Source organism: Schistocerca gregaria, chromosome 8 (assembly GCF_023897955.1).
Source record: "Schistocerca gregaria isolate iqSchGreg1 chromosome 8, iqSchGreg1.2, whole genome shotgun sequence".
Classification (NCBI taxonomy): Eukaryota; Metazoa; Arthropoda; class Insecta; order Orthoptera; family Acrididae; genus Schistocerca; species Schistocerca gregaria.
This window is the reverse complement of record NC_064927.1, coordinates 290,185,467-290,197,227: the sequence shown is the minus strand read 5'-3', so window position 1 is coordinate 290,197,227 and position 11,761 is coordinate 290,185,467. Positions and strand designations below refer to the sequence as shown.

Below are 11,761 nucleotides of genomic sequence, written 5' to 3'. Positions count from 1 at the left end.
GTTTTTTCACATCTGTGGGCGTGAAACATGTTAAAAATTATTAAATTTGTTGCACAATCTGCACACCGTACAGTGTATAGCTACCTCAGTAGCACGATGTAGCCGTCCACACCCGACTGCATGTACTGCTCGGCAGCAACACTGTAAGCACGCCAAGTCCTTGTATATTGGGGTATTTGAGGGGGAGATTAATCTATGTGTTGAGACACACTAAGCCAAATAGGCAGGCACGTGAGATCAGCTAATGTTATTGAGGGGAGTAGGTACTTATTTAGCAGCGCATAAGCTCTAGCGTGAAAATGTTTTCTTTGAAAAATAGGATTTTAATCAAGTAAACATTACGCTACTAATACCAGATGAACAACAGACATATTTTTCCAAAGCGGCAGTTTTCTTACTGATTTACTGGATCAAACGAAGTCGGCACAAGAAATATAGTGAGAGTTAATGTTAAAATACTGCATGTACAGTTTAAGTTGCTATGAGGCTTTTGTCTTGTATTAATGTACGTCCTAACTTGTCCCATATTCGTGAAGGTTCTCTTTTTTGGTGGGATTTATGGGACGCAGTGAACATCTGAATGAATGAACATTGGCCTTAATATAGAGAAATCACAGAAAACATAATTCTGGATGACCAGATGAGGATCTCTCCAGTAATTCAGTGTCTTAAACATGACACCGATATGCTCGGCAGGGAACACTGGATCCGATTAATAACCTGGACGATCTCTGTAGCAAAACATATGTCAGTAAGAATTTGGCATCTGTACTGAAGCTAACATCCATTTTTTTAATGGAGTCAGATTTCAAATTTTCAAATTCTTAGCCGAAGTTCAGTCTTCAGATGAATTGTAGATTTCAGTTTCAGCAAAGCACACGGTGTTGTGTGGAGTAAGGGCTATTTATAGATTTGACAAAAAAAATGCAGAAATTATAAAATAAAATTTATTTGATGGCAAATAACTTCACAAAATATGAAGAATATCATGTGATATGTTTGTAAAACATATAGGTATGTGTAGAAGCCGATGTCGGTTTGTTGGCACTGAAGCGAAGTCGGCGTAGGAAAAGCGAACTGGCCACTCTTTGTAGAGTTGGTTGTACCGTCGTCAGGTCAGGTCCCGGTCCGGCTTACGACTGCACGCGTGGCTGGTAGCCGTTCTCGTTGGCGACGAAGGTGACGGTGTAGTCCTTGCCGTCGACGCCCTTGTAGGTGTAGCTGCCCTGGACCTCGATGGCTTCGTTCTCGGAGCCGGCGTTCTTCAGCGCGCCCTGCTCCTGCCGCGCGATGCCGTCACTGGTGCGGTACCTGCGGGGCAAGGCAGAGCTGCAGCTGGCGACGGTTGATCATGTGCGACGAAGCAGACAATAAGGTCTGCGTTGTCACTATCTCACTGGCGACTATTGTCACTTTGGCGAATGGTAGTAATACGAAGGCTATTCGGAATGTAATGAGCGAACAGTGGTGAACTGGAAATCACAGTGAAAATCCGATGAAGCTTTGCACAGGTGTGTTATGCAGTGGCTCCGTTATGCCCATAGATAGCGTCACGTCGTTCTTCTCAGTCCTGATCGTACAGTGATCGCGTCAAGATGCCTACAAAACAGTTACTCCCGTCAAGTACGGGTGGCTGACGAGAGATTTCGCCTGTTTTCATGCATCCCACACAACGTTCCTGCATTTCCTTCTTCCTGACAGCCCTCGGTCGCACACCGCAAGGGCAACGAGGACGCTCCTATAGCTTTTCGATGGGAAGTGTTTGATCACCCACCACACAACCCAAACTTGGCGCCTCTCTGATTTTCATATCTGCTCAAAAGAACCGCTGGCTATGAAGACTACGAGTTGCAGCCCAGCGTGGAAAAATGCAGGAGGGTCCCTTCTATCGGAATTAGAAAATTGGTACAACGCTACGACAGAAGTGTAAGTTCGAGCGGCGACTGTGTAGAGAAGTAGGTGGAAGATGTAGCTAACTTTTGATTTTGACTGTGTTTCCAATTTCGCGACCGATCGTTCCTTAATTTCCGAATAGCCCTTGTAGATGTGCTCTCTCTCTCTTTCTTTCGCTCACTCTGTCCCTCACTCTCTCTCTCCCTCTGTCTCTCTCTCTGACTCCTCATTCACACAGACACACAATACACAACTACAAGACGTACAGAACAATTACACCTATCAATGGACAGAGCATCTCTTGAATTTTAGATTCGTAATACGCATCAGGGGGTAGCGTAGATGCACTAGGGGTCACACGTCTCAGAACGTGTGGATAAATCATTCGCTCTTTATTGTCGAATGGAATTATTTCGCGTATGCATATATGCAGCCCAATGGAAGAGACTTTCATGTCCCCGATTTCAATGAATTACACGGAGACGTCAGCGTTTTCTGCGTCACTTACAGTGCGCCAGTTGACTACCTGTAATGTGAGTCAGAAACTTAGAAAGATGGTCTAGCCATTGATGTGTGTCTACATCCTTCATGTCTAGTAGTTTTCACACGGTGGGGAACTATGATAGTTTGAGCACCTTGACCGAACGCTTCCGTACTGATACTCCAGTATTCCCATGTCTGTGGGGTATGTTGGCTGGAATATCTTCATTACGTAAGCTTATTTTCAGCATAGCAAAATGCCTTTCCTACAAGTCGCTCTTGCGTGTGTGTAATATTATAGGAACTTTTCAGGTGGGAATTGCATCGAAGCATTCTCAGGGGAAGTTAATATGTAGCTTACAGTTGCCTTTCAACCTTTGAGAAATGCCGATTCATTGGCATGAGAAATATATGAATTTCTTATCAAAAGATCACATAGATAGTTGGCGGTGATGCAATGAGTAGAGATACTTGCATGGTGAAGAGCGAAAATCAGCTGAGACTTTGAATGACGTTCTGTGGCGTTCAGCGACGGGTATCACGTCTGTTTGTGATGGTCAGACAAAGGCGAACATCTCCATAAGCAGCCTGATGAGAAGTTACAGGAAACAGTGATTCTCAGACTCGTGAAAGTCGAACTCCTGGAACCATGGTGCTGGGAGCTATTCGATATAAGACAAGAACTGATTTGGTAGTTACTTAAGGGAGACTGAACGCTCCTCAGTATGTGGCTAGAACGGTAAACCAGAGGACCAAATGGCATATTGCACCAGTTTAGTGGAAGATCCCCCGTTTCAGTTCACACCACAAACGCCTTGAGATATATGTACGGATCCTTGACTATTCTAACCAGCCCCCTGATTTGCCTAGCACATATGCGATGGGAAGACGCAAACTTGCATACCAACCTCCATTCAGCAACGCTCAAGAATTAGCTCAGCATGTATTTCAAGCGTAGCAAGAATGTAAATGTGTGTTGGTGGATAGGAAGTACCAGCCATGGCGTATTAACGGAAGCATCCCGGCATTGAACTGATTTGGAGACGCCACCGAATAGGACTCAAATGCCTTAATGACTTATCCAACTAACTGTGCTGAAATTTGGGAAACTACAGAAATAAATTTGATCACATGAAAATTATTGTTTGGCCTTAGTAAACATACCTGAATTGCTGAGAATTTGCGATGATTTATCTGGTTTTTAACTAAAACTACTCAAAATCAATCGTTTGACGAAGGATCCTAAAATCACTAATAACGAAGAAGTGCATACGATAATTATATTAAAAAAGAGATGATCATATCAGTTATTATTCGTAGGGAACCAAAAGGCTGATGCCAAACTGGCCTGGGGAGGATTTCGTCCTATTTCAAGTAATTCCAGGTAAGAGTAGTGGAGGTTCGCCTACTCGTTCCTACCACAAGAGACGTACATGTAATGGTGTCGAATGCTTATAATGAATGCGGCAGCAGAGCGGCACATAATGAGTCATGGCACGAGGACGTACGCGAAGTTGTACTGGCCGAGTCCGTCATTGTCGTTGGTCAGCTCGACGATGGTGGCGTCCTTTCCGCTCTGGGGGACAGCCAGCACCGCCACGACTACAGCACTCAGGATCAGGATCTGCAAAAAAAGAAGATGCGCTCACTCATTTGCACTAAAAGTATGCTGCAGCTTTGCTAATGAGCCAACATGTAAGCACTCCAGGCAAAATTTGTAAGCGATTACATTGCCATTTATGTAGGCACAATATGGTGAACGGCGATTTAATCGATGTGTCGAGACTGATTTTCATTGAATACGCGTTAAATCAGTTCCCTCGATGCATTAATTCAGTCCCCTTGTTGAGTCTGTAGTTCTAGACCCATACTGACTTCATGCGTTATGGCCAAGTGTAGGTTGCAGCTTCATCATATCAAGCGTGTTAGTACTTTCGTTATGTACCGGGTGATCAAAAACTTAATAAACCACGGAATAATGTAAATAGAAAGGTAAAAATTGACACAATGCTTGGAATGACGTGAAGTTTTATTAGAACAACAACAACAAAAAAACCAAGTACTGCTAGACGCGTAAAAGATCTCTTGCGTGCGTCATTTGGTGATGATCGTGTGCTCAGCCGCCACTTTCGTCATGCTTGGCCTCCCAGGTGCCCAGACCCCAGTCAGTGCGATTATTGGCTGTGGGGTTGCCTGAAGTCGCAAGTGTATCGTGCTCGACCGACATCCCTAGGGATGCTGAAAGGTACATCCGACGCCAATGCCTCACCATAATTCCGGACATGCTTTACAGTGCTGTTCACAACATTTTTACGCGACAACAGCTATTTTTGAGGAATGATAGTCGACATATTGAGCATTTCCTGTAAAGAACATCATTTTTGCTTTGTCTTACTTTGTTATGCTAATTATTGCTATTCTGATCAGATGAAGCGCCATCTGTCGGGCAGCTTTTGAACGTTTGTATTTTTTTGGTTGTAATTAAACTCCATGTCTTTCCAAGCATGTTCGTCAATTTGTACCTCTCTATCTACATTATTCTGTGATTTATTCAGTTTTCAGGTTTATACTGACTTCTTGATCACCCGTTACTTCGGGCCTAATGTGGAGGCTGCCACACGAAGATCTGCCGTCAGAGCCCTGCGGTGAATATATGCATCTTTTGCATTCTACTGCCACATCTATTCGACAACTTGCTAATGCTCACAGTAGAGATTCTTACATGAACACTACGTAATGCAGTGGATTTAGCTGCAAGTAGCTCCAGAATCAACGTGGAACTCGGATACGTACGACACGGCATCGATTTCCAATGGTATATGGTTAATACTTTTTATCCCAGCACTGTTTCTATTTCGTTTCTCTTTAGTGTAATATTTTATTACTTCCAAAGAAACACTACACATTTTGTAACTTTTAATAGTGATTTCCGACCTGTTTATTTCTTTGTCTGTCTGATTTTTTGAGTTGCAAAATGACTAAAGTAAATACTGAAATATATATCCATGCGTAGGAGACTACAGAACGTCAACGCAACCGAAGGGTAACATTCTTACGACGCCTGTGGTCGTGCTCGACATCACATCTACCACGCCATTCGTTCCAGACGTAGCAGCAAGCTACCATGTACTGGTGGATTACCCGGACGCGCAACGACTCTGTCGTGATGTCTTTCCGTGATCGGTCAGATATTATGGCAGACGCCTTAACGCAAGGCGATTAGCGTCCGTGTAAGGTCTCCTCACGTTCTTCTAAGGCTGGGTTTCTGAAATGTCATACCGAACCTTAAAGGCGAACCTCATTATCTGCTCATCTCAGCGCATGAGTCAGCACGCACAAATGTGTGCACTTTATTCGCACTTACATTACTCACAGGGACCTGTAGTTGTAGAATATTGAAGGTCCACGTACGTTTACTGTTGCTTTAGTTTTCCGCTGTAATCATGCAGGGCCTGAAAGTCAGTAGCTAGTCATAATACATTCATTGCCGTTTTTGAGTGAATGGGGAATCGAGTGTCAACCGAACTGAACGTTACAACATTCACCAGCATCAAGCGTATATCACTTAACTTCGTAATTATAATGGCTCTTTTTGTCTTCTCCTTGACTGTGATGCAAACTGGTGCGTCTGTTCTTCCTATAGACGAAATTTATCACTGCTTGCAGTTAGATCTCGCATTCATCTACAACAGGAGTAAAACTGAGTTCTCAGTGGTTTACGTTAACTTTAGTGTTAGTTGCCGTTCACTACTTGTGTAGTTTAGAGTGAGACTGGCAATTAAAAGTTGACAGAAGAGCAGTGTTTTCTGTATCATTTCGGGATTTATTAATGACACAACTCTGCTGCTTAAATTAACAGCGACAACTGACGCAAGGACAATAATAGTGCAAATTTCCTAATTATTGACTTATTCTTAGAATCACAGACGGTGACATTGATCCAATCGTTTGTGATTTATTATTTTACGGGAGAGAGACAGGGACAGAGAGACTGAGTAAGTGTGTGTGTGTGTGTGTGTGTGTGTGTGTGTGTGTGAGAGAGAGAGAGAGAGAGAGAGAGAGGTGGCAGAGGACCAAAACCATTGTGAGAGATAACAAAAGCTGAAAGTAAGGTCAGATTTGCAGTAATGGGTGTTATGGAATAGCTGCACAATTTATTCCCGTTTTATTGTGTAAACTTTACTGAGGAACGTAACACAGATGAGAGTGATGTAACTGGAGGAAGACTATTCGACTCTTTCTGAGACCATCATGGTAGAATTTTCCATGAATTTTTCAAGTCATCCCATGCCTATGATACTTCTGCACAGAACTAAACATGGAAAATTCGCTGTTATTGAAGAAATCGATTTACTTTCAAGCAACATGATGCAGTGCTTGAAGCATTGATCTGGTGTGCAAATCAACAGCTTTCGAATTCTTCTTCTTGCTATCGACATTTGGGTTGTGCATGGTTTTCCTAACTCACTTAATGCAAATGTATCATTCGGAAAACTTATATGGTTGACTGGAGGTAGATTTGAACCGAGGACATCCCGAATGCAAGTTCAGCATCGAAGCCGTTGTACGACCACCAGTTTGAGCAGAGAGGCCATTAGACATGATTCTCGAATTAAGTTGGGAAGGTGTTTGCTCCATCATTTAACCATCCTCATATTCACCTCACGTAATCCTAACAAGTCGAAAAATAAAAAAAAATAAAAATTAATCTTTGTCTTCTGCAATAGGAGTGGGGTGTGAGTCGGAATTTTCTGGAAGAAATTCTCATTTGATATCTCCAGCTTCTTCTCCAATCTGCGGTACCATTTCGTATCTAACCATCATATCGGCGGAACGTTAACTATTGAGGGGAAAAAAATGTGGTTCGCTTTTCACAATTTACGTTTTATCGCAGTGAGGCACTCCTGAATGTTGGAATCATAGGGAGCAGCGGCGAACCCTTCGATGGCCCTAAGTGGACTCTAGGCGTGAGACGCCAGGGGTTCTGTGGAACTGGTTTCTCTGTTAATTTCCTGACTGCCGATATGATGATCGTCCTCTCAAATACGGAAAAAAGTTGAAAACATTAACATATCAACGTCGACCTGAATCATAGTTATTATTATATTTTTGGACCATTAATCGAAATAGTTCCACATACCGTATTTAATGAAAATACAATTGAGGAATGGTTCCGATAATTCGGAAAATCGCATGCAGATTTTCCACCTTTATTACATCTTCAGTAATGCCATTACGTATTCGTCCGGGCACGCGGTTGATACCATCGCTAGCAAAAGTCAAACAATTTTGTGCGACATGAAAAAATCGACAACCAAATACGAACTGTTTTTGGAGCTGGCACATTGTGAGCGAACTTAAGTGTCTTTACAAACCATGCATTGAAGGCAGTCACATCTAGAGTGAGCAATGACACATTGCGATCAATATTATTACCATCTTGCTTTTGCGCTTGCTATAGGCCTATTTCTTCTTAGTTAGACCATAACATCCTGGGTTCAATGGCTGAAGATCATTTTCGGTACTTATGTGGCAACAAAAATTTGGAACGTGAGCTAATCGCTTTGTGAAGGCACCTAACCAACTGCTCGAATGAATGGACTACGCTGTTGATGGTGTCATATTAACCGCCAAAGGCTCGACATGTTCTTGAGCGTTCCGTGTCCACAGACGCTTAGATTAGGCGGTGTACTTTTCGCACGGATTGAACGAATTTGGACACTGTTGCCACAGAACGAAAAAATGGTTCAAATGGCTCTGAGCACTATGGGACTTAACATCTATGTTCATCAGTCCCCTAGAACTAAGAACTACTCAAACCTAACTAACCTAAGGACATCACACAACACCCAGACATCACGAGGCAGAGAAAATACCTGACCCCGCCGGGAATCGAACCCGGGAACCCGGGCGTGGGAAGCGAGAACGCTACCGCACGCCACGGAACGACAAAGCAGGTTTGTACTGCGAGGTGTTTGGTTGCGCTGAAGCTCGGAGTCCACAAAATTACTTCATTGAGTACCGTCGATGTGTATGGAATCTTAACATGATCGTATTTACGGATGTGAGCCTGCTTCTCGATAATCAGTCCGATGTCTGAATGAAATAAGTTAAACTCTGTGGGCCAAGCCTGTGATCAGGTGATTGGCCTGATTGAAAACAGATGGAGTACAACTTTTAGTCGCCGCGGCACTAAGGGAAGGTGGCGGGCCTATCGCACCGGTTGGTTTTTACTCAGCAGGCTGAGTTGATCTGCGGCCATCCTGGGGCCATTGAACCCGGGACATCTATAGCCGAATCTAGTGCTCTATCCGCTGGATCACAACGGGCTCGAGTCCTGAACATTAACAAACAAACGGGTAAGGAGTCTACAAATTGAAAGTCTAACACCAGTCTGCGAGACCTGCAGCACCTACGGACCTATCTTCCAGTAGGCCGCACGGAAGACGAAAAGCTGAGAAATATGTAAACCACCAGATCCCCATACTAATTCGAATGCTCATCTCAAATATGAAGACCGGGAAATATGAATTTAAAGTCACTTCAATGTATGGGACAGGATTTTGGCCGAGGAACCGTCCTGGTATTGATGTTGAGTGATTTAGTGAATCTATGGAAATCTAATGGTGAATTCTTGGACGGGAATTTGACTTGTATTCACCTGAATACAAGTTCAGTGCTGTAATTAATGTATCCCTTAGCTGATCACCGAAGGCCCGTCAAACGACCTGCGTTCTTCGCCACTCCTGCGCTGTTTTGCAGTCGTAGTTGCCGAAAGAGAGCGTTGAAAATGGTCGCTGTGATTGACGATAAAATCTGAGTAAGGCTGCGTTACATCTCTGTTGAAACATGTCCAATTACGATCGTTTCGACCCCTCTGCTTAGACATTCCTCAGCAGTCTTCTGATATCTTCGAGCGGTTTAGCGTCAGAAGACTCTTGAAGATGATCCCAGAATAGGGGTCGCCACGATATTGGAGGAGTTTGAAGAGGAATGTGACGCTGCCTGACCAATATTATCAGCAGTTAAAGTAAATTCTAAAATCAGAGGAAGGCGAAGTCATAGTCCTCGACTTGTCCAGAAAAGCCACCATTTCGACCTTCTCCTGAGATATTCTGCGAGAGTCTTCTGGTGTCTCTGAGCGGCTGGATGACAGAAGACTCCTGAAGAGGATCGCAGCAGACACATCGAAGTGTCGAATAATGGAGACATTTGACGAGAATTATGACTCTGCCTAACAAATCTGATTTTACCAGAAGTTGTATTAAATGCTAAAATAAGAGGCTGGCCGCATTACAGCCCTTTTCAAATTTGTCAAGTGATTGAAATGGCTCTGAGCACTATGCGACTTAACTTCTGAGGTCTTCAGTCGCCTAGAACTTAGAACTACTTAAACCTAACTAACCTAAGGACATCACACACATCCATGCCCGAGGCAGGATTCGAACCTGCGACCGTAGCGGTCTCTCGGTTCCAGTCTGTAGCGCCTAAAACCGCACGGCCACTTCGGCCGGCTCATCCAATTACCATTGTTTCGATCCCTCTACTGGGATAATCTCGAGAAGTCCTATGATTTCTTCGAGTTGTTGGACACCAGAACATCGCAGAAGAAGATCCCCATTCAAAACTTCGAGTATTGGACAACTTTGACTAGAAACAGCGCACTGCCTAGAAATGCCGATTTCATCAGCAGTAATGCTGAAATCAGAGGTAGGCCGCGTCTCAGTGCTGTTCAAAATTGTTCGGTTATCAGAGGTTCCGATCGCTCTGCTAAACATTCTTCAAGAATCTTCTGGTGTCTCCCAGTGGCTGGAGATCAGAAGCGTCCTGAAGAAGATCCGAAAAGAGGGGTTGAACCGACAAGTAACGGAGAATTTTGAAGAGGCATAAGATGCTGTCCAAGAACTCCAATTTTACCACCGGCGACAGTAAATGCCAAACGCGGCAGAGGGCTGTGAAGATGCGGCGGTCGCAGCAGTTTCCGAGAATCGGCACTTTCTCCGAGATACTCACCAGCTTCATGGTGGGCGTTGGTGGCTGTGTGCTGGACGTGCGTCTGGCTGTAGGCAGGAGTTGTCGCTGCTGTGATTGAGGACTGGGTCCGCGGACAGGTTTATATAGGGTCGCGCATGCCCCCTCCCCGGCGCGTGTCATGCACCAACACAAAGGCGCGCAGCACACCCACACAGCCGCGGGCGCGGGCAGATGAGCAGCCTGAGGTGAGGTGCGGTGAGGTGAGGCGGGGCGGGGTGAGGTGGCTCCCGTCCTCTCACCGGAGGCCCCGCGCCGGGCTCGGCAGAGCGTCACTCGCGGTTGCAAAACAGCCGCACTTGCCATTTGCAGGTTGCCGGCGGCGGCCGCGGCGCACATGCGTGAATACGTGCGCCGGTGACATAATGCACATACACACACACACTCTGTCCAGGTGTGGAGTCGCCGTAGCTCAAACAATTCACAACGGCGCAGTAATTGTTTCGGCAAACGCCAGTGTGGGTACGGCGTCAAGTGTCGGAATTTTGGAGCCTTGTTTGCACTTTCTAGAGACACCAAACAAGTCTAGACACCACTGTGGCGTTCTCTTAAAGAAAACTAGAGTAATATCATTTAAGGGGGGTAGGACGTCAAACGGGCGGTCTTGGTGCAGGAGAGACACCACAGGACTTTTTAATTTCCACTGTCTAAACTTTTACGAATAAATTCATAAAACTTTGTCAGCATGACCAGGAAAGATTCAGGTTTCACAATCATAACAGTGGAAGGTCAAAAACATAACAAAATATCCTTTTACTTGTGATAATTGATCATTTTTTCACTTCTGCGTTTGTTGCTATAGGTACACGTTTCTTCCTAAGTGAGAGAGATTCTTCGATGAATTTTACACAGCATACAACCATACTTACAGGTGTATGAAACTCTAGAAATTACTTAATTTATGAAAAAATGAATGTGCTGTTATATTTTAAACTTCATGTTTAGAAAAAACTCAACTTTTATAGTTAATTATCTCAACTTTTACCACAGTTTTTAATAGATTTGGAAAATTCTAGAGTTTCATACACCTGTAGGTATGGTTTGCATGCTGTGCAATATTCATGGAAGAATCTCCCTTACTTATGAAGAAAAGTGTGCCTATAGCAACAAATGAAGCCAATGGTAAGTGAAAAATACGTGAAATACAAATGTAAAAAAATAAATTATTTTCTTACATATATTTGATCTTCCACCACTATAAGTGTAAATCATGAATCCTTTCTGGTCATTCTGGCAAAGTTTTATGAATTTATTTTTAAAAGTACAGACAGTGGAAATTAAAATGTCCTGTGGTGTCTCTCGTGCTCCATGTCGTCCCGTTTGACGTCCTACCCCCCTTAACTTTCATATCATTAAA

The 11,761-nt window shown here is 43.9% G+C and overlaps 1 protein-coding gene across 1 annotated transcript; it reads right to left on the bottom strand.

The window, feature by feature from the left end:
• Positions 1-933: 933 nt before the first annotated feature.
• Positions 934-10,496, bottom strand: LOC126284421 (endocuticle structural glycoprotein SgAbd-5). Its single transcript, XM_049983339.1, has 3 exons — positions 10,387-10,496; positions 3,882-3,997; positions 934-1,311 (listed from the first exon to the last, which is right to left on the bottom strand). The coding sequence occupies exons 1-3, from the start codon at positions 10,393-10,395 to the stop codon at positions 1,134-1,136; spliced, it is 303 nt and encodes a 100-aa protein (XP_049839296.1). The 5' UTR covers positions 10,396-10,496; the 3' UTR covers positions 934-1,133.
• Positions 10,497-11,761: the final 1,265 nt, after the last annotated feature.